General features: G+C 46.3%; 1 protein-coding gene across 1 annotated transcript in view; it reads right to left on the reverse strand.

Moving 5' to 3' along the window:
• The window catches only part of LOC125756746 (cytochrome P450 2G1-like), a 145,246-nt gene that overhangs the window by 15,419 nt on the left and 106,168 nt on the right, over positions 1 to 23,659 (reverse strand). Inside the window, exon 4 of the mRNA XM_049411729.1 lies at positions 12,926 to 13,032. Coding sequence (XP_049267686.1) covers positions 12,926 to 13,032 — 107 coding nt within the window. The remainder of the gene's footprint in view (positions 1 to 12,925; positions 13,033 to 23,659) is intronic.

The following is a 23,659-nucleotide window of genomic DNA, read 5'->3' on the forward strand; positions in this document are numbered from 1 at the left end:
TTTTAAAGCCTTCTATGTGAGCAGCATACGTATTTTCGCCGCATTCTACGTTTCGCGACATGTGTCGCCTTGTCTAACTTGCCGCATGCGATTGACGTTTCGTTCACGATCGTAATTGGTGCTTGCATCAAATTCCTATAGGTAAGCAACTAGGACACAAATGAAACAGATTGGATGCAGCCAGGTTGGTTGTTTTGGTCATGATTGTTGACGCAGCGCTGATTTAATGGATGTGGTCCAGTTTGATCCAAAAGTGCCATTTTGAGTTCACGTCAGAATAAGGAATGGCCCCATTTTGATTACAATTGTTTTAAAAGTAAAGGATACCGAGGCGCGCATTACGCTCCCGTGAAATTTAGTCCAGTTTCGGTTTCTGGATTTGGCCCTTTTAGAAACAGAAACGCTACATTTGTGTACTCTGCCGTGAAAATGATCTGACATTTTATTTGCGCTAGTCACTCCATATTATTTATACTAGTGCGTTGTACAATGTCCGTGACTTGATCGATCATGCCACAACGCAAGTGCTTAGTGGTATCTGATCAATCAGATGAGCTATTTGTTGCGGTTGCGTTTCAGGTGAGTGAGTTATGTTTCACTAATTCTTCACGTGAGCGAAACATAACTTTCGCCTTCATGCAAAGGACTGTGCAGCTCTCAGAAAAAAGACAAAGGAAGGAAGAAGTGCACACGAACTAGAGTTTAAATGCGAAGCATTTCTTAGCGAACCTTTGGACCTTTGAGCGTTTCTATCTACGCATCTACGTATCTATCTATCTAGCCGCCTACGTCCGGGTGCTCCCATGATCGCCTCCTTAACTTGGTATAGACCAAAATTGGCATGGGAGGGTAAGAGGATTTGATGAATATGACTGTAGGGTCATGACATGAATAACGTGAAAATCCTGTCGCGTACGTCGTCAAACCCTTTCCTTCAGACACGTGTGGCACATACCCATTCACCACTGGCCGCGGTGTACGGGTATGGGCCACAGGTGATTGACAGCTTATATCTACCCAGGAACGGTGAGACCACACATTGGTAAGTTAAATGCGAGAGCGTTAAGAAAAACCAACATCGGCAGCGTTAACCCGACGAATGGAAAGAATAAAAATCAGGATCCCAGCAGGAATCGAACCCAAGTATTCCGCGTGGCAATCAGGTATTCTACCACTGAGCCACGCCTGGTCTATAAAATGGTTTGGAAAAACAGCCTATGCCGGCGTAATATCGGTGCAAAGTCAAGTGTGGTTGGGGTGCTGGCCATTTAATTTTACAAGAAAGCAATAAACACTATATGATACTCCTCGATGTGTACTCCTACGATACAGGCGTCATATAAGATTAACCTCTGTGGTTCCAGTGTTGGCCCTGCTTTTATAGCAGTCTAACAAACATTACATTTGTATTCACATGATTCAGCTAGCTGTATTGAAGCATTGCTCGACCTTGGAGGAATACATTAACGAAAGTTACGTATGTTATCACATCCTCACACAGTAAAATGCACTTAATCCTCCAGAACGACGCAGTGTCCTCTTGATTTCTGACGAGGATGGGCGATGGCCTCATGCTGACCGAGGATGATGAAAGATTGATTTACAGCCGCTTTGTAGATTTGGCTACGTAGGCCACATACGCCCAGGTAGTCTAGGAATACGACAAGCGCCATCCACTGATGTTGGTCTACGTAGCACTATCAAGGCCTACCAGCCTCAACGGCCTACACCTCATCAACTCGAAGGGTGACTTCAGGTTCTGACATGTCGCCGGGTCTATCGACATACAATTTGTCGACGAAATGAGCGAGGCATCCACGAATTCTAACAGCTGTACTATACCGCATAGTTCAGTACACATGGACCCCTCGTCAGCGCGATCACGGCCGGATCCGACAAGTCGCGACCAGCTGCTGGTGATCACTGATCACGGTGATAATGACCTTGTTCAAGAACTGTCAAGAACTTCTTCCACACAGGCACACGGGTTCGTGAAACGTGCGTGCGTTCTCCATCATAAGGGACAAGTATAAGCACTACATGTCAGCTTACCCCTTCTGGTGTTGGTAATACCCACGTTGACGGTGGCAGCGTTACACAACTGTAAACAACTGGTTATATAACACATATGCGGTTCTTCAACATATATGTGTGCGTATAAAATTTATACAAATCTTTAGCGCCATTTTGTAGCATTTCGCTCAGTAAAAAAATTGTGCCACAGTCACCTTCCCGCCGCATGCTTCTCATAACATCTACTCTCACGGTTCGCGGGATCTGCTGAAATTTTTTAAATGCGAAGCATTTCTGAGCGAACTTCTGCGACTTTGAGCGTATCTATCTATCTATCTATCTATCTATCTATCTATCTATCTATCTATCTATCTATCTATCTATCTATCTATCTATCTATCTATCTATCTATCTATCTATCTATCTATCTATCTATCTATCTATCTATCTATCTATCTATCTATCTATCTATCTATCTATCTATCTATCTAGCCGATCAGGACGTCTTGAGGGCCTAGTTGGTTCATACTATGCAGGAAAATTTGCGCTAAACTAGAAAAGGACAACACAAAGAAGGAGCACTTCAACAGATCGAGCGCACTATCTAGCCGCCTACGACTTTGTGCTCTCCTGGCCGTTTCGTTAATCGGATGTATACCAAAAATGGTATGGGATAACATGACCGTGTTACGAACATATACGACAGGTCATAACATGAAAATCATGACATGCATGTCATGTGCAGCATTGTTTACATGAAATGGTCTCGTAGCACTGGCGGCCGTTTAAATGAATGGATATATATGCCAAAATTGATATGACGAGACATTTCTGTATGCTGAACATAACTGACTTGTGTTAACTTGAAAATCATGACATACATGTCATGTACGACATGATTTACATGCCACGCTCATGGCACACTCGCGGCCGTTTCGCTAGATTGATATACACCAAAATAGGTATTGCGCGATGTGACTGTACGAAGAACATGAATAACAGGTGGTAACATGAAAACCATGACATGCACGTCACGTATGTCATAATTTACATGCAACGCTCGTGGTGAATTCGCGGTCGTTTCGCTTGCTTGATATACACCAAAGTTGGTATTGCGCGACGCGACTGTATGACGAACGTAAACGAGAGGTGGTAACATGAAAATCATGACATGCAAGTCATGCACGACATGATTTGCTCATGGTGTATTCGCGGCCGTTGCGCTTGATTGATATGCACCGAAATTGGTATTGCGCGATGTTACTTTATGAAGAACATGAATAACTGTTGGTAACATGAAAACCATGATATGCATGTCATGTATGTCATGTTTTGCATGCCACGTTTATGGTGCATTCGCGGCCGTTTCGCTAGCTTGATGTTCACCAAAATTGGTATTGCGCGGCGCGACTGCATTGCGAACGTAAACGGGAGGTGGTAACATGAAAATAATGACATGCATGTTATGTATTACATGATTTGCTCATGGTGCATTCGCGGCCGTTTCGCTAGCTTGATACACATCAAAATTGGTATTGCGCGACGCGACTGTATGACAAACATACATGCCAGGTGGGATCTTGAAAATCATAATATGCATATCATTTACGGCATGCTTTACATGCCACGCTCATTGTCCGATCGCAGCCGTTTCGCTAGATTGATATACACCAAAATTTGTATTGCGCGACGCGACTGCATGACGAATATAAGTGACAGGTGTTAATATGAAAATCATAATATGTATGTCATGTATGGCATGATTTACATGCCATACTCATGGTACACTTGCGGCCATTTCGCTCGTTTGATATACACCAAAATTGGTATTGCGCGATGTGACTGTATGATGAACATAAAAGACAGGTCCTAACATGCGAATCGTGTTATGCATGTCATGTACGGTATGATTTACATGACACTGTCATGGTGCGCTTCAGGCCGTTTTGTTAACTGGATATATACCAAAACTGCTGTGGCATGACACGAGTGCGCGATGAACATAAACGACAGGTCATGCATTGTGCATGCCAGAATATACGGCTCATTAGCATGGCATATACTAGATTGTGGGTGCATGCGTGCATGGCAAACATGCGGTGTCCTGACTTCTTTCTTGTGTCCGTGTTTCCACGCCCTGTCTTTTTAGAATGAATACTTACCAACTAGCTCAGCTCTCTGTTATTCTAGACATGCGATATATGGCGAACTAGATGCCATGGAATGAATTATTTCATTTGGATCAAATTCAAACAAGGCGATGTATGCAACTCTTTGCTGGCTGCTTCGCATTACATCAATTCCCACAGTGCGTGGGATCTGCCGGATTTTATTCAGAAAAACACAAAAGTAGTTACCTAGAAAAGTGATCGAGTCACATGACATGTGCTCAAACCAAAATAACTTTCCTGGCCGTGGTCCCTTCACTAAACGTGCGCACGACGAATTCTATGTGAACATGTGTTTGGTCAGCACGTGCAGTAATTTGACATTGAATTCGTCGTGCGCACGTTTAGTTAAGAAGCCACAGCCAGGAAAATCCTTTTCGTTTGGAGCACATGTCATGTGACTCTCTCATGTGGCTTTTCTAGGTAACTCTTTTTGCGTTTTTCTGAATAAAAATTTAGTTGACAGTCGGCGCATGTCGTGTGCACTTCTTCCGTCCTTTGCACAGTCCTTATCATGAATCGATACCAACTACCTCAGTTTTCCGTTCTAAATACCTTTTGTTGATGCACAAGGGCTGCTCCACAAGTGTCCATACACCGAAAATTGAGACATTAGTCGTAGTGAGCAATGATGCACCAGCAGGGAAACCTGTCGTTTGACGACTCTACTGTGCTGTGTTCTTGAAAGTTAAGATTTCAAAAGGAGGCACGTTGCAGAAAGGAGCAGGTATAGTGTGCATCAGCAACTTGTCCATGTCTCCGTCCTAATAAATCAGTGTGCAGCGTTATAGAATGATATTGGTTGCAAGAGCTTGCTCCTATGCGCGTGATGAATTCTTGATCCTGGTTGACGCTACGTAATGTCAACGTGCCCATGACCAGTAGCAAGATCTACACAAGTGGACCAAATAAACAATGCTCGATCTTATATCCTAACGGTAGCGCACCATGCCTTCGTCCAACGTTTGATTGTAAAGATACCCTTCTTTTCAAAGAAAGAGCTGAACATTGGCCATAAAGAACGTAAGTACTGCGGAACATTTTCAGAATCCCCAAGCCTTGAGATTCCTTGTATTACCATTTGCTCAACTTTGAATGTTGTGCACTCGGATGACGTTAAGCTTTAAATTTCTGGTACCTCTTTTGATACAACTGGTGACGCCCTTTAAGCATAACTGAATCGCTTCTTCTTTTCACCTATGCAAGTTCAACACTGGATTCCGTAGTTGCGAGTGTTCTTTTTTTTGTAATGTAAGTTGTTGCAATTTGTCCTTATGAAAGGGGCCCTCCACACTATTCAAGCCCCCATTTTTTACTTGCGGGTTGCGTAGAATGAAGTGTGGGCAGATTAGTGCAGCAAGGACGGCAGCGATAGGGGCACGCGGTCCGAATTTATTCGTTCTGGAGAAGTCAAAGTACAAAAAAAGAAAAGCCTACCCTCAACTCGATTTTCGCGGGGTCACATGACCACATTTCACTCGCCCTGTGACATTCGAGAGTGCCCCAATGAAATGAACTGAAATCTCCTACGTAGCGAAAGCTTGCACAGAATACCTGCTTGTCCTTTCCAGCGTACTGTTGACGCCGTTGCCATAGTGACAAACGTGGTGCCTGACACTGACCTGTCAGAATTTGAGCGGGCGCTACTGCTTCGAACAACATTCGATGTCGTTGTTCCATGCACCTCCTCTAATTGTTAGATGGAAGGACAAGGGCGGTTGCCCCTACGCGGGTTGTTCGATCCCCACGAAGGGTGCAGCGAGATCAATCAACGAAGGAGATTACTTGCGCCTCTTCAACAACACGTGCGGAAAGACGCAGCTCGCAAACGTACAGAAGCAAGAAGGAGATAGAAGTCTTTCGTATGGTATGGACAACCGACAACAAAAAATCCCGAGGCGAAATGGCAGCCAGCGCCTCTGTCGTGCTTTGTAGTTGTAGTGATTTTTTTTCTTCCGATGGCGTCTATTTGGGGATCAATGAAAAAGCACAGAAAAGAACCATAGAATATTTCCAATTTCGCTGCCACGCCGCGATCATTTCTAATGTTACGTTTATCCAATGATAGGCTCGCGCTCTTGGCCGTCATTTCCGCCCGCAATAGTTCTGGCGAGCGCCACTATGAGCTGATTCGGCCTGCAGCGATGTAGTGACTTTGTTGAGTGATTAAAATGCTAAATCACTTGTTATCGGGGCTTAGACGTATCCTGGAATTAACCCCAGCCGTCAGTCTACGCAAAGCAGACACGAAATAATTGGAGCTTCAAAAGTGTTGCAGCGCTCCTTTAATTTATATTTCCAATGAAAATGTTGCTGATCATCCTGTTTCTCCATAATTTTATTTTCTTGTCCAGTTTCAAGGATGTTGTTTAATTGCTGTATATATCTCTTTTCAATCTTTATTATCTGCACCACAGTTTGCTGTAAACCCGTCAAAGTGTGCTTTTGGGGGGCCGGAGCTAGTGAGGCTGCTTCTCAGCATTCTCTCCCAGCCTGCCTCGTCTTCTTGATGAAAAGTACAGTACCTATCATTATTATTATTATTATTATTATTATTATTATTACTTTATTATTGTTGTTATTATTATTATCAGTATTATTATCATAAGTATACTGTTATTTACGTCGTGTTGCGTACATTGCGATATCTTCGCCGCACCTGTTTTTCTGCGCTGCTTCAGCTGAGAGAAGCGTGGCAGGCGAGATATATGTCAGTGGAACGTCAGTGGCGGAAGTCAAATCGGTTTACATTTATCCTTTGCTTGCCCACTGACACATCTGCAGCCAGTGCATCTGTCGAGAGGAAGAAGTGCGTTCGGGCATAGTTGAGCATTGAACTGCTCCCATATTTTCTCGCAATTCTGAGAATTCCTGACGACCGCAGATCAAGCGAGACGGAGGACGTCGTCTCTCGAGATGAGGGACCATCACACCGACGAGACCGCGGGCCCCAGCCGTCTACCGACTGATGGAACGAAGATGGGTGACCGTGTCGTCGCAGGCGCTCATTGTGATTCCAGCGACAGCTCATCCGTTGAAGAAATGCAGTCGGAAGCCGATTTCACGACACTCACCACCCGGCGGTTGAAAAGAAAGTTTCGAAGGACGTCAAGTTCGAGGGACTCGCAACCAGCGACGGATCATGGCAAGCAGTCTTTCACAATTTCATACGTGCCTACCTCTACGAGAGACGCTTGTCGTGTTCATTACGTGCGTCCGTCCTGTAGCGCAAATCCCCTCCAACAAGACAACTTGAACTCGCTTAACAGGCAGTCCTTAACGGAATATTTTGAGCGGGTTGCACCAGCGCAAGTGACTGAAATCCGCATCAATAGTAGGAAGAATATATTGTCAGTAGATGTGGCAAACAACACCATCCTCGAGAGATTGAAGGCCATCACGCAGCTGGGAAGTATCTCAGTGCGCTCGTTCGCTGCCCGCGGGAAAGGAACAACGATTGGAGTCATAAATGACGTACGCGGACACTGACATCACTGACGCTGATCTTCAGAGGCTTTTAACGTCAACAGTCAGAATCGCGACCGTCCGCCGTTTCGGGCAGTCTCGATGCATTAAAATAGTATTTGACTCTGAGTCTCAGCCTGCAAGCGTCAAGGTTGGATACGTGAGACATCCGGTGCGCCCTTTGGTGCCACGGCCTTTGCAGTGCCACATGTGCTGCAAGTTAGGACACGTCAGCGCTGTGTGCAAAAGTGTGATAACTTGACAGATTCATGAGACCTCATAAGACTGACGACTGTGACGCTGCGGCTCCTTTCAAGTGCCCGAACTGCTCTGGTGTGCATGACGCGACATTGAACGATTGCCCGAAGATAAAAGAAGAAATGCGCATTCTGAGGAAGATGGTGAGCGACAACTCGACACACAGAGAGGCTCTCTCATTTATCCGTCGTGAGAGACGCCGTTCAAACCGCCGACGCCAACGAAACCACAGCAGCCACCGGAGTGGTAGATCGACTGCAGCACAAGATAAACAAATGACTACGCAGTGTAAAGCCTTTACTTCCATCTGGAGTGCACCCCGACCGAGTGATGCACAAAAGCCGGCCGAGCCAGCGTCGCAGAAAGATGCGTCTGATCAGGGGCATAGCCAGAATTTTTTTTGGGGGGGGGGTTCAACCATACTTTATGTATGTTCGTGCGTGCGTTTGTATGTGTGCGTGTATATATGTGCAAGCAAAACTGAAAAATTTCGGGGGGGGGGGGGGGTTGAACCCCTCAGCCCCCCCCCCTTGGCTACGCCCCTGTTTCAGATGCAGAGTGGCCTTCACTACAGTCTGGAACAATAAGGACGACCACATCATGTGCTGCAACTCCAAAGGTGGCTGAAAAGGATAGGCAAAACATTGACAAGACACAGACTACACTGAAGAACCTGCTAAAGTCTCTAGGTGCCATTCTCTACGAGCTACAGACGCCAGGCGCGAAGGCAGTGGTGCAGATCCTCGACGTGTTGGAACCGTTCCTGGTAGCGCTTCCATAGAACAACATGGCGACTTCACTCGAAGAGAGAGTACATGCATCTGCTATAATGCAGTGGAACGCAAGAGGTTTGCTAAGTAGACTGCCTGACTTTCGGCAATGAATGCTTAAATATCAGTTTCCCGTGGTTGTTATATGTGAGCCAAACATTGTTTCACCTTTTCGGATATCGGGATACGTGATGCTATGGTCTTGCGACGACCGAAGTACGAGCAAAGTGGTTATATGTATACGTAGTGATTTGACGTACATGAGGCATGACGTGGCTCCTCCCGCTTCAAATAATTATATATGCCTGACTATGGAGCACAAGCGACGTTCGATATCTCTCATAGGTGGATATATTCCCCCCAGAAGCCGCGTTGACTGCTCTAACCTCTCGTCTGTGTTCCAAGCTTGCCCAAGCCCACACGTTCAAGTAGGAGATTTCAATGCGCACCATCCAATGTGGGGCTCTGCTTCGATGAACACCTGCGGCAGGGACATGACTGAGTTCGTCCTAAATAGGGGCCTCATGACCATCAACAATAGATCCCCCACGTTCCTTCGCGGCACATCGTACAGCAGCTGTCTAGACGTTTGTTTTGTGACTAGAAATCTGCTGTCTACCACCTCTTGGTGTGTAGATGTAGAAACGCACGGAAGTGACCACCTCCCGACGTATATACAACTAAAAGGATTCCGCCGTTAATCTCCCCGTTTTGTACGAAGTGTGGACTGGCAAGCCTTCCAAACATCTGTGGATACTCAGTGTGGAAACATTCAATGTATTTCCGAAATAGAAGGCGTTATAGCGTCAGCCTTGACAGCAAATACCAGACTCATCAGTGTGTCGAAACCCAGATCGCAGGTTGACGCACAATACGAGCACCTGCGTGCAATCCGTCGCCGCGCAGAAAGAAAGTACAGGAGGACGAGATTGCCATCAGACCTGTCTACATCTCGCCAAGCACAACGACATGTACTCCGACACCTCGATAAGCTCGACAGGCAACAGTGGAGAACGTTTTGTGATTCTCTGGACCCCAGGAAACCCCTATCACGAATATGGCAGCTTGTACGAAACCTTCGGACACACACGCCGCAGTTGTTCCCTTTCCGAGGTGTGGCCCTAAGGCAAGGCCGGAGCGAAGTAGAAATAGGAGAAGAATATTGCCGATTCCTCGTAGGCACGTCCTTCTCAACGGGATCACCGTCATATTATGCTCCCCACCATCCTGTGATGAACGTCTTGACTTGCCGTTCACTTAGCACGAGCTCGATGCTGCGATCTCAGCCTCCCGACACTCCTCTGCGCCAGGACCTGATGGCATCACTTATTCGGCTCTCTCTCATCTCAGCCAAGAAGCACAGAAAGCTCTTTTGTCGTTCTATAATACTACGTGGGACAAGGCGAGAGTTCCGGATAACTGGAAGTGCAGCCGCATAGTGGCCCTTTTGAAACCAGGCAAGTGCTCCAACGAGCTCTCTTCCGATAGATCATTCGCCTTAGCCAGTTGCGTCGGCAAGGTAATGGAACGTATGGTGCTTACAAGACTGGAATGGCTCTTGGAGAATACTTTCACCTTGCCAGATTTTATGAATGGTTTCCGCAGGGGTCGTTCATCTGTAGACGGAGTTATAGACCTAGTTGCCTCTGTGGAACAGGAAAGACTACGTCGGATAATAGTGGGCGCAATTTTTTGAACCTAAAAGGCGCCTACAATAACGTCCTTTATGAAGCCATTCTCGACGCGCTTGAAGACGTTGGCGTAGGGGGTCGACTTCACGCATGGATTGTCAGCTATCTGAGCGAACGTACCATTTTCATGTCGACGACTGATGGCGACACCGGCAGGCACTACGTCAACTGTGGTGTTCCAAAAGGCGCGGTCCTCAGCCCCACACTGTTCAACATTACGCTCATTGGTCTTGGAGCGGAGCTCCCTGACAATGTTAAAATCAGCGTATACGCAGACGACATTTACATATGGGCCTCTGGAGTAACGCGTCCACAAATGCGAGCAAGACTACAACAGGCTACGCCAATAACATTCAAGTACTTGCGCCGTCAAGGCCTGCAAATTTCAACGGCAAAGTCACATTGGCGTTCACACGAAAGTCAATGACGCGATATCCCATCTTCGCTGACGGAGCAGCGATTCCTGCTGTCAGGCATTACAGATATTTAGGTGTCGTTATTGACCGCAACCTATCTTAGTCCAAGCATGTCACGGCGCTACGGACCAAACTAGTCAGCTTTATAGACGTGCTTCGTGCTGTAGCTGGACTAAGATGGGGCCCCTTTGAGAAAAGCCTTCTGCAGCTATACCAGGCATTATTTGTGGGATATCTACGCTACAGCTCACCTGTGCTTTCACGTATGCGTACAACGTGCATTCGTACGTTAAAGAGCCTTCAAGCACGAGCACTCCGGACATGTCTAGGCCTCCCGCGATGTATTACAACATCAGGCACCATTGAAGAGTCACGCACCCACCCTATAGATATTTACACGTCTTGTGAACCTCTTCGAGTTCACCTTCGGGTGCAGACCCAGCATGCGCACCACCACATGTCTTCACTGCAGACGAACCGATCAGGCTGCGCCTACTCAGAATACATTAATACGCACAAGAGTACCATTCCTGTAGGTTTTGCACCAACCGTCATCCCTGAAGTGCCACTGTGGACACTGCGTAAACCGCTGGTGCACCTTCAAGTACCTGGGATTCCGAAGAAATCACGTGTACATTGTGTTGGCCTCAAGCAACTCACCTTGGCGTACTTGACTGAGCGATACAACACTATACACGTATACATTGATGGGTCTGTAACTCCGCGCGTTTCGACTGCCGGTTTCGTGATCCCTCAACTGGATATTTCCCGGCCGTACAGGTTAGACCATAAGTCCTCATCAGCAGCAGCAGAATTGCTTGCTATACGAGAAGCTGTTCGATTTGTATCCGACCAAGCACCACGCAGATGGACAATACCTTCAGATACGACATCCGTATTGCAAGCCCTTCATTCATGCTCAAGAAAATGACAATATTACGTATTGGCTTCCGAAATCATACAGGCATTCGATATCACGCAACGGAATGGTCACTCTCTCATCTTCCAATGGGTACCTGTACACTGTGGCTTGGTAGGCAACGTGCTAGCTGATGCTACAGCAAAAGCAGCTGCCGATAACAGCGCCGCTCTCGTAAAAATTCCGTATTCACGAAGTGACGTGAACTCTTTGTTAAGATCGCTTATGCGAGAGTTCACAACAACTTACTGGTTTAACCCAGACCATTTGCATAGGCGTCTGTGGGAAACAGACCCTCACATGACCTTTCGACTCCCGGCTAAAATAAAGCGACGCCACGCCAGTCTGCTGTACCGGATTCGACTAGGCGCCGCCTTCACTCGACGCTACGCGCGTCTTATTGGCCGTGCGGGCAACCCGAACTGTGAGCGCTGCCAAGTCGATGAAACTTTAGCCCATGTATTGTACGACTGCCCTCTGTACGCGTCCGAACGGAAGACGCTGGCTTCAACGTTGGCCGGCATCGGTGTGAACGCTCTAAGTGAAACTAATCTATTGTCCGCACTGTCCGACCAGACAGCATCAACGACTGCTACAAGGGCATTTATAGATATTCTCAAGAGTACAGGACTTGACAGTAGACTTTAAGAAGACCATTTTGTTACGTGGTTATTGTATATACGCATTACCTCTTCCTGTCCCCATCATCGTCTTCATTACTCTTTTTTCCCCTTCCCCTTTTCTCCTGTGCAGAGTAGCAGGCTAGAGCACTCAAACTCAGGCCGACCTCTCTGCCTTCTAATAAATTCGCTCTATCTATCAGTGCAACTGCCACAATAGTTGCCATTGAGCGTGCGAGTAAAGTTGGGCCCACAATATTTGCAGCGAATTGGCTTGATGGCTACCTTCGTTCTGTTAATTTATACATCAAATCTTTGCTGTGTAGATTGGCATCAGTATTCTCTTATACGGGCAGTATGTCATCTGCAAATGTCATCTGCAAGTGTTCATGCAGTTGCATGCGCTAGCTAACGATCGTCATGGTGCTCCAGGCAATGAAATAAAAGTATGTATTTGCTTGCCAGATACAGTCCTGCTCGATTTCTGTATTTGAAGACGTCTTGACTCCAAAAACGTTGGAGAACCGAATGAAAGCCACAATCAAGAAAAGATAAACCCATTCTGATAGCAGCACAATCGCCGGAACACACGTGGCTGTGCTTGCCTGAATGAGGGTGTGCATTGGCTCTTTTCCGTATCCCAGGTCGGCGATGATCTGCATACAGAGGCGCCTGTTTTCCTTCCACTCCTGGCCGCTCAAAGCTACGATCCCTGCAACGGTGACATTCGTATCAATGCACGGAAGTCAGGTATGAGTGTAGTGGGTTCGCGACAGGTGGACGATGCTATTAGAGGGGCCCGCGTGTTTGCATGAAGGTCGTACATCTCATTAATATTATCGTCTCTCGAAAGCAGCATTTGCCTGAGGCAATGAGAAAAACTTGGTGTTCGCCGGCCATGGTGCAAGCTGCGACAGAATGGAACGGGGGGGTTCGTCCTGCTGAGGACATTTGTGTGCACTACGAAACCGCATCACGGTGCCCTCTTTACAACGTATCGTTTTGTCAATTTCGCTCATGAACGTCTAGTACGGACAGTAAAAAATCAGATTGACTCCTTGGGAGCAAATACTGTCTTAAATATTACTATCCTTCATGGAACACAATCATATTTAAAGTCGACGGAGCACATAATCATATTTCAGAATTTCTCGAGAAACAAACTTTGTTCACCAAAGTACAAAATGGATTTCAGCGGGGTTTTTCTGCACAAACTCAATTAGCAGAAACTAGATACAACTTTGCAGTATACATTAATATATTTAATCAAACTGACGCTGTCATTCTAGACTCTCGTGAAGCCTTTGACACGGTTTTCGACACCTGCCTCATAAATCAAACTCAGTACTTCAAAACATAACATCCCGGATGTCTCCATATATTACTGGCAGCCAACAAATTCATTCTTTTGACCGTCATTGTCCAGATGAAGTCTCAAGTGGTGTGCCACAGAGCTCGGTGCTCTGACGTCGGGCTTCTATTTTTCTTATATACGATTTTTGTCGTTATAAAGGACATTTTTGATGACATCCCAGTAAAAATTCAGCTTTACGTTGATCACTGCATTTTATTATGCAAGGTTGAAAACACGTCCGAAGAGCTGCTCCTAAATCAAGCTCTTGAGAAGGATGTGTTGGTGTGTGAAAATTGGTTAATGCCTCTGAATCTTGAAAAAAAAAACAGCAGCAATGATGATTAGACGCCAGAAAATGCCCCTCATCTATCAATACGTCTATAAGAACAACTATCTTACCTAAGTAACCGAGTACAAATACTTAGGATTTGTAATATCAAGTAATCTCCGGCGGGATGAACACATCAACAAAGTCATAGCTCATACACAACGCCAACTATTTTTGCATGACAGGGCACTGAAACTGTCGACCTCCACAGTACGTCTTCTTTCATATCAATCCGTTATTCTGCCTAGGTTCGACTACGCTGCTGTTTTCTGGCGTCCACATACTAAAAAAATCGATAAACGGTAAATGCTTCAGGGAAGAGCAATTTGCTTTATATACAATCGTTACGACCTCACATCAATCACATACCTGTTATCCAGAGCTATCAGGCAACCTCTGTCAAGAAGAAACTGTCGTTCACGTTTAAAATTTTATCAAATAGAAAATGGGACATGCTAACGTCAAACCATCTTCAGTTGTTCTATTCACCACCAGTTATAACACAAGACATCGGCATGATCGAAAGTCGACACCGTATGAAACACGTAATAATTGCATTAAATATTCCACGTTCCGAAGTTGGTCAACGATTGGAATTTATAACCAAATGGCCAAGTGTTGCAGCACTCGACGGCAGCATTTACTTCAAGCGTGGGCACATAAATAATTTCTTTATATATATATATATACGAGTATATATATATATATATATATATATATATATATATATATATATATATATATATATATAGAAAAGAAGATGACTCTTAAGGGCTCGTTTTCTTTGTTAGACAGAATATTAATGAGGACTAACAGACAATAACGCCAAGGAAAGTATAGGGGGTGTTATCTGTAGTATTTAGAATATAAATGTGAAGAAAGTAAAGTGGACGAAAAGATAACCTGCCGCCGGCAGGGACCGAACCTGCGACCTTCGAATAACGCGTCCGATGCTCTACCACTGAGCTACGGCGGCGGTCATCCTCCCGTCCACTTTATGGGGTATATATGTGCATTTAAACCTTGGAGTGTTAGTCAGCGCCAGTCGCAGCCATGGCGGCGAGTGTGGAACACTCTTTTTCTGCCTTTCTGGCGTCACGTAGCACGTGATCTTTTTACGAGCTGGCAGCTGACCAATAATCCCTCGCATACTACCTGAAGGCATCAAGTCTGCCAGAGCGAGACCCTTGCTATGAATGAAGGAAAGAAGATGACTCTTAAGGGCTCGTTTTCTTTGTTAGACAGAATATTAATGAGGACTAACAGACAATAACGCCAAGGAAAGTATAGGGGGTGTTATCTGTAGTATTTAGAATATAAATGTGAAGAAAGTAAAGTGGACGAAAAGATAACCTGCCGCCGGCAGGGACCGAACCTGCGACCTTCGAATAACGCGTCCGATGCTCTACCACTGAGCTACGGCGGCGGTCATCCTCCCGTCCACTTTATGGGGTATATATGTGCATTTAAACCTTGGAGTGTTAGTCAGCGCCAGTCGCAGCCATGGCGGCGAGTGTGGAACACTCTTTTTCTGCCTTTCTGGCGTCACGTAGCACGTGATCTTTTTACGAGCTGGCAGCTGACCAATAATCCCTCGCATACTACCTGAAGGCATCAAGTCTGCCAGAGCGAGACCCTTGCTATGAATGAAGGAAAGAAGATGACTCTTAAGGGCTCGTTTTCTTTGTTAGACAGAATATTAATGAGGACTAACAGACAATAACGCCAAGGAAAGTATAGGGGGTGTTATCTGTAGTATTTAGAATATAAATGTGAAGAAAGTAAAGTGGACGAAAAGATAACCTGCCGCCGGCAGGGACCGAACCTGCGACCTTCGAATAACGCGTCCGATGCTCTACCACTGAGCTACGGCGGCGGTCATCCTCCCGTCCACTTTATGGGGTATATATGTGCATTTAAACCTTGGAGTGTTAGTCAGCGCCAGTCGCAGCCATGGCGGCGAGTGTGGAACACTCTTTTTCTGCCTTTCTGGCGTCACGTAGCACGTGATCTTTTTACGAGCTGGCAGCTGACCAATAATCCCTCGCATACTACCTGAAGGCATCAAGTCTGCCAGAGCGAGACCCTTGCTATGAATGAAGGAAAGAAGATGACTCTTAAGGGCTCGTTTTCTTTGTTAGACAGAATATTAATGAGGACTAACAGACAATAACGCCAAGGAAAGTATAGGGGGTGTTATCTGTAGTATTTAGAATATAAATGTGAAGAAAGTAAAGTGGACGAAAAGATAACCTGCCGCCGGCAGGGACCGAACCTGCGACCTTCGAATAACGCGTCCGATGCTCTACCACTGAGCTACGGCGGCGGTCATCCTCCCGTCCACTTTATGGGGTATATATGTGCATTTAAACCTTGGAGTGTTAGTCAGCGCCAGTCGCAGCCATGGCGGCGAGTGTGGAACACTCTTTTTCTGCCTTTCTGGCGTCACGTAGCACGTGATCTTTTTACGAGCTGGCAGCTGACCAATAATCCCTCGCATACTACCTGAAGGCATCAAGTCTGCCAGAGCGAGACCCTTGCTATGAATGAAGGAAAGAAGATGACTCTTAAGGGCTCGTTTTCTTTGTTAGACAGAATATTAATGAGGACTAACAGACAATAACGCCAAGGAAAGTATAGGGGGTGTTATCTGTAGTATTTAGAATATAAATGTGAAGAAAGTAAAGTGGACGAAAAGATAACCTGCCGCCGGCAGGGACCGAACCTGCGACCTTCGAATAACGCGTCCGATGCTCTACCACTGAGCTACGGCGGCGGTCATCCTCCCGTCCACTTTATGGGGTATATATGTGCATTTAAACCTTGGAGTGTTAGTCAGCGCCAGTCGCAGCCATGGCGGCGAGTGTGGAACACTCTTTTTCTGCCTTTCTGGCGTCACGTAGCACGTGATCTTTTTACGAGCTGGCAGCTGACCAATAATCCCTCGCATACTGACCTGAAGGCATCAAGTCTGCCAGAGCGAGACCCTTGCTATGAATGAAGGAAAGAAGATGACTCTTAAGGGCTCGTTTTCTTTGTTAGACAGAATATTAATGAGGACTAACAGACAATAACGCCAAGGAAAGTATAGGGGGTGTTATCTGTAGTATTTAGAATATAAATGTGAAGAAAGTAAAGTGGACGAAAAGATAACCTGCCGCCGGCAGGGACCGAACCTGCGACCTTCGAATAACGCGTCCGATGCTCTACCACTGAGCTACGGCGGCGGTCATCCTCCCGTCCACTTTATGGGGTATATATGTGCATTTAAACCTTGGAGTGTTAGTCAGCGCCAGTCGCAGCCATGGCGGCGAGTGTGGAACACTCTTTTTCTGCCTTTCTGGCGTCACGTAGCACGTGATCTTTTTACGAGCTGGCAGCTGACCAATAATCCCTCGCATACTACCTGAAGGCATCAAGTCTGCCAGAGCGAGACCCTTGCTATGAATGAAGGAAAGAAGATGACTCTTAAGGGCTCGTTTTCTTTGTTAGACAGAATATTAATGAGGACTAACAGACAATAACGCCAAGGAAAGTATAGGGGGTGTTATCTGTAGTATTTAGAATATAAATGTGAAGAAAGTAAAGTGGACGAAAAGATAACCTGCCGCCGGCAGGGACCGAACCTGCGACCTTCGAATAACGCGTCCGATGCTCTACCACTGAGCTACGGCGGCGGTCATCCTCCCGTCCACTTTATGGGGTATATATGTGCATTTAAACCTTGGAGTGTTAGTCAGCGCCAGTCGCAGCCATGGCGGCGAGTGTGGAACACTCTTTTTCTGCCTTTCTGGCGTCACGTAGCACGTGATCTTTTTACGAGCTGGCAGCTGACCAATAATCCCTCGCATACTACCTGAAGGCATCAAGTCTGCCAGAGCGAGACCCTTGCTATGAATGAAGGAAAGAAGATGACTCTTAAGGGCTCGTTTCTTTGTTAGACAGAATATTAATGAGGACTAACAGACAATAACGCCAAGGAAAGTATAGGGGGTGTTATCTGTAGTATTTAGAATATAAATGTGAAGAAAGTAAAGTGGACGAAAAGATAACCTGCCGCCGGCAGGGACCGAACCTGCGACCTTCGAATAACGCGTCCGATGCTCTACCACTGAGCTACGGCGGCGGTCATCCTCCCGTCCACTTTATGGGGTATATATGTGCATTTAAACCTTGGAGTGTTAGTCAGCGCCAGTCGCAGCCATGGCGGCGAGTGTGGAACACTCTTTTTCTGCCTTTCTGGCGTCACGTAGCACGTGATCTTTTTACGAGCTGGCAGCTGACCAATAATCCCTCGCATACTACCTGAAGGCATCAAGTCTGCCAGAGCGAGACCCTTGCTATGAATGAAGGAAAGAAGATGACTCTTAAGGGCTCGTTTTCTTTGTTAGACAGAATATTAATGAGGACTAACAGACAATAACGCCAAGGAAAGTATAGGGGGTGTTATCTGTAGTATTTAGAATATAAATGTGAAGAAAGTAAAGTGGACGAAAAGATAACCTGCCGCCGGCAGGGACACGAACCTGCGACCTTCGAATAACGCGTCCGATGCTCTACCACTGAGCTACGGCGGCGGTCATCCTCCCGTCCACTTTATGGGGTATATATGTGCATTTAAACCTTGGAGTGGACGGGAGGATGACCGCCGCCGTAGCTCAGTGGTAGAGCATCGGACGCGTTATTCGAAGGTCGCAGGTTCGGTCCCTGCCGGCGGCAGGTTATCTTTTCGTCCACTTTACTTTCTTCACATTTATATTCTAAATACTACAGATAACACCCCCTATACTTTCCTTGGCGTATTGTCTGTTAGTCCTCATTAATATTCTGTCTAACAAGAAAACGAGCCCTTAAGAGTCATCTTCTTTCCTTCATTCATAGCAAGGGTCTCGCTCTGGCAGACTTGATGCCTTCAGGTAGTATGCGAGGGATTATTGGTCAGCTGCCAGCTCGTAAAAAGATCACGTGCTACGTGACGCCAGAAAGGCAGAAAAAGAGTGTTCCACACTCGCCGCCATGGCTGCGACTGGCGCTGACTAACACTCCAAGGTTTAAATGCACATATATACCCCATAAAGTGGACGGGAGGATGACCGCCGCCGTAGCTCAGTGGTAGAGCATCGGACGCGTTATTCGAAGGTCGCAGGTTCGGTCCCTGCCGGCGGCAGGTTATCTTTTCGTCCACTTTACTTTCTTCACATTTATATTCTAAATACTACAGATAACACCCCCTATACTTTCCTTGGCGTTATTGTCTGTTAGTCCTCATTAATATTCTGTCTAACAAAGAAAACGAGCCCTTAAGAGTCATCTTCTTTCCTTCATTCATAGCAAGGGTCTCGCTCTGGCAGACTTGATGCCTTCAGGTAGTATGCGAGGGATTATTGGTCAGCTGCCAGCTCGTAAAAAGATCACGTGCTACGTGACGCCAGAAAGGCAGAAAAAGAGTGTTCCACACTCGCCGCCATGGCTGCGACTGGCGCTGACTAACACTCCAAGGTTTAAATGCACATATATACCCCATAAAGTGGACGGGAGGATGACCGCCGCCGTAGCTCAGTGGTAGAGCATCGGACGCGTTATTCGAAGGTCGCAGGTTCGGTCCCTGCCGGCGGCAGGTTATCTTTTCGTCCACTTTACTTTCTTCACATTTATATTCTAAATACTACAGATAACACCCCCTATACTTTCCTTGGCGTTATTGTCTGTTAGTCCTCATTAATATTCTGTCTAACAAAGAAAACGAGCCCTTAAGAGTCATCTTCTTTCCTTCATTCATAGCAAGGGTCTCGCTCTGGCAGACTTGATGCCTTCAGGTAGTATGCGAGGGATTATTGGTCAGCTGCCAGCTCGTAAAAAGATCACGTGCTACGTGACGCCAGAAAGGCAGAAAAAGAGTGTTCCACACTCGCCGCCATGGCTGCGACTGGCGCTGACTAACACTCCAAGGTTTAAATGCACATATATACCCCATAAAGTGGACGGGAGGATGACCGCCGCCGTAGCTCAGTGGTAGAGCATCGGACGCGTTATTCGAAGGTCGCAGGTTCGGTCCCTGCCGGCGGCAGGTTATCTTTTCGTCCACTTTACTTTCTTCACATTTATATTCTAAATACTACAGATAACACCCCCTATACTTTCCTTGGCGTTATTGTCTGTTAGTCCTCATTAATATTCTGTCTAACAAAGAAAACGAGCCCTTAAGAGTCATCTTCTTTCCTTCATTCATAGCAAGGGTCTCGCTCTGGCAGACTTGATGCCTTCAGGTAGTATGCGAGGGATTATTGGTCAGCTGCCAGCTCGTAAAAAGATCACGTGCTACGTGACGCCAGAAAGGCAGAAAAAGAGTGTTCCACACTCGCCGCCATGGCTGCGACTGGCGCTGACTAACACTCCAAGGTTTAAATGCACATATATACCCCATAAAGTGGACGGGAGGATGACCGCCGCCGTAGCTCAGTGGTAGAGCATCGGACGCGTTATTCGAAGGTCGCAGGTTCGGTCCCTGCCGGCGGCAGGTTATCTTTTCGTCCACTTTACTTTCTTCACATTTATATTCTAAATACTACAGATAACACCCCCTATACTTTCCTTGGCGTTATTGTCTGTTAGTCCTCATTAATATTCTGTCTAACAAAGAAAACGAGCCCTTAAGAGTCATCTTCTTTCCTTCATTCATAGCAAGGGTCTCGCTCTGGCAGACTTGATGCCTTCAGGTAGTATGCGAGGGATTATTGGTCAGCTGCCAGCTCGTAAAAAGATCACGTGCTACGTGACGCCAGAAAGGCAGAAAAAGAGTGTTCCACACTCGCCGCCATGGCTGCGACTGGCGCTGACTAACACTCCAAGGTTTAAATGCACATATATACCCCATAAAGTGGACGGGAGGATGACCGCCGCCGTAGCTCAGTGGTAGAGCATCGGACGCGTTATTCGAAGGTCGCAGGTTCGGTCCCTGCCGGCGGCAGGTTATCTTTTCGTCCACTTTACTTTCTTCACATTTATATTCTAAATACTACAGATAACACCCCCTATACTTTCCTTGGCGTTATTGTCTGTTAGTCCTCATTAATATTCTGTCTAACAAAGAAAACGAGCCCTTAAGAGTCATCTTCTTTCCTTCATTCATAGCAAGGGTCTCGCTCTGGCAGACTTGATGCCTTCAGGTAGTATGCGAGGGATTATTGGTCAGCTGCCAGCTCGTAAAAAGATCACGTGCTACGTGACGCCAGAAAGGCAGAAAAAGAGTGTTCCACACTCGCCGCCATGGCTGCGACTGGCGCTGACTAACACTCCAAGGTTTAAATGCACATATATACCCCATAAAGTGGACGGGAGGATGACCGCCGCCGTAGCTCAGTGGTAGAGCATCGGACGCGTTATTCGAAGGTCACAGGTTCGGTCCCTGCCGGCGGCAGGTTATCTTTTCGTCCACTTTACTTTCTTCACATTTATATTCTAAATACTACAGATAACACCCCCTATACTTTCCTTGGCGTTATTGTCTGTTAGTCCTCATTAATATTCTGTCTAACAAAGAAAACGAGCCCTTAAGAGTCATCTTCTTTCCTTCATTCATAGCAAGGGTCTCGCTCTGGCAGACTTGATGCCTTCAGGTAGTATGCGAAGGATTATTGGTCAGCTGCCAGCTCGTAAAAAGATCACGTGCTACGTGACGCCAGAAAGGCAGAAAAAGAGTGTTCCACACTCGCCGCCATGGCTGCGACTGGCGCTGACTAACACTCCAAGGTTTAAATGCACATATATACCCCATAAAGTGGACGGGAGGATGACCGCCGCCGTAGCTCAGTGGTAGAGCATCGGACGCGTTATTCGAAGGTCGCAGGTTCGGTCCCTGCCGGCGGCAGGTTATCTTTTCGTCCACTTTACTTTCTTCACATTTATATTCTAAATACTACAGATAACACCCCCTATACTTTCCTTGGCGTTATTGTCTGTTAGTCCTCATTAATATTCTGTCTAACAAAGAAAACGAGCCCTTAAGAGTCATCTTCTTTCCTTCATTCATAGCAAGGGTCTCGCTCTGGCAGACTTGATGCCTTCAGGTAGTATGCGAGGGATTATTGGTCAGCTGCCAGCTCGTAAAAAGATCACGTGCTACGTGACGCCAGAAAGGCAGAAAAAGAGTGTTCCACACTCGCCGCCATGGCTGCGACTGGCGCTGACTAACACTCCAAGGTTTAAATGCACATATATACCCCATGAAGTGGACGGGAGGATGACCGCCGCCGTAGCTCAGTGGTAGAGCATCGGACGCGTTATTCGAAGGTCGCAGGTTCGGTCCCTGCCGGCGGCAGGTTATCTTTTCGTCCACTTTACTTTCTTCACATTTATATTCTAAATACTACAGATAACACCCCCTATACTTTCCTTGGCGTTATTGTCTGTTAGTCCTCATTAATATTCTGTCTAACAAAGAAAACGAGCCCTTAAGAGCCATCTTCTTTCCTTCATTCATAGCAAGGGTCTCGCTCTGGCAGACTTGATGCCTTCAGGTAGTATGCGAGGGATTATTGGTCAGCTGCCAGCTCGTAAAAAGATCACGTGCTACGTGACGCCAGAAAGGCAGAAAAAGAGTGTTCCACACTCGCCGCCATGGCTGCGACTGGCGCTGACTAACACTCCAAGTTTTAAATGCACATATATACCCCATAAAGTGGACGGGAGGATGACCGCCGCCGTAGCTCAGTGGTAGAGCATCGGACGCGTTATTCGAAGGTCGCAGGTTCGGTCCCTGCCGGCGGCAGGTTATCTTTTCGTCCACTTTACTTACTTCACATTTATATTCTAAATACTACAGATAACACCCCCTATACTTTCCTTGGCGTTATTGTCTGTTAGTCCTCATTAATATATATATATATATATATATATATATATATATATATATATGAGAACTAAGAGACAATAATGCGAAGGAACGTATGGGAGATGTTATTTGTAATAATTAGAATATAAATGTGAAGAAAGTTAAGTGGTCGAAAAGATAACTTGACGCCGGCAGGGACTGAACCTGCGACCTTTGAATAACGCGTCCGATGCTCTACCACTGAGCTACGGCGGCGGTCATCCCCCTGTTCACTTTATAGGGTATATATGTACATTTAAACCTAGGAGTGTCAGCCAGCGCCGATCACAGCCATGGCGGCGATTCTTGAACACTCTTTTTGTGTCTTTTTGGTGTCACGTAGCACGTGAACCTTTTTACGAGCTGGCAGCTGACCAATAATCCCACGCATACTACCTGAAGGCATCAAGTCTGCCAGACTGACACCCTTGCTATGAATGAAGGAAATAAGATCGCTTTTAAGGGCTCGTTTTTCTTTGTTAAACACAATATTAATGAGAACTAACAGACATTAATGCCAAGGACGGTATAGGAGATGTTATTTGTAATAATTGGAATATAAATGAGAAGAAACTAAAGCGGACGAAAAGATAACTTGACGCCGGCAGGGACCGAACCTGCGACCTTCGAATAACGCGTCCGATGCTCTTCCACTAAGCTACATTCCTTCATTCTTAGAAAGGGTCTCGTTCTGGCAGACTTGATGCCTTCAGGTAGTATGCGTGGGATTATTGGTCAGCTGCCAGCTCGTAATAAGTTCACGTGCTACGTGACACCAACAGGCAGAA

The sequence above is a fragment of the Rhipicephalus sanguineus genome, chromosome 1 (genome assembly GCF_013339695.2).
Source record: "Rhipicephalus sanguineus isolate Rsan-2018 chromosome 1, BIME_Rsan_1.4, whole genome shotgun sequence".
Lineage (NCBI taxonomy): Eukaryota > Metazoa > Arthropoda > Arachnida > Ixodida > Ixodidae > Rhipicephalus > Rhipicephalus sanguineus.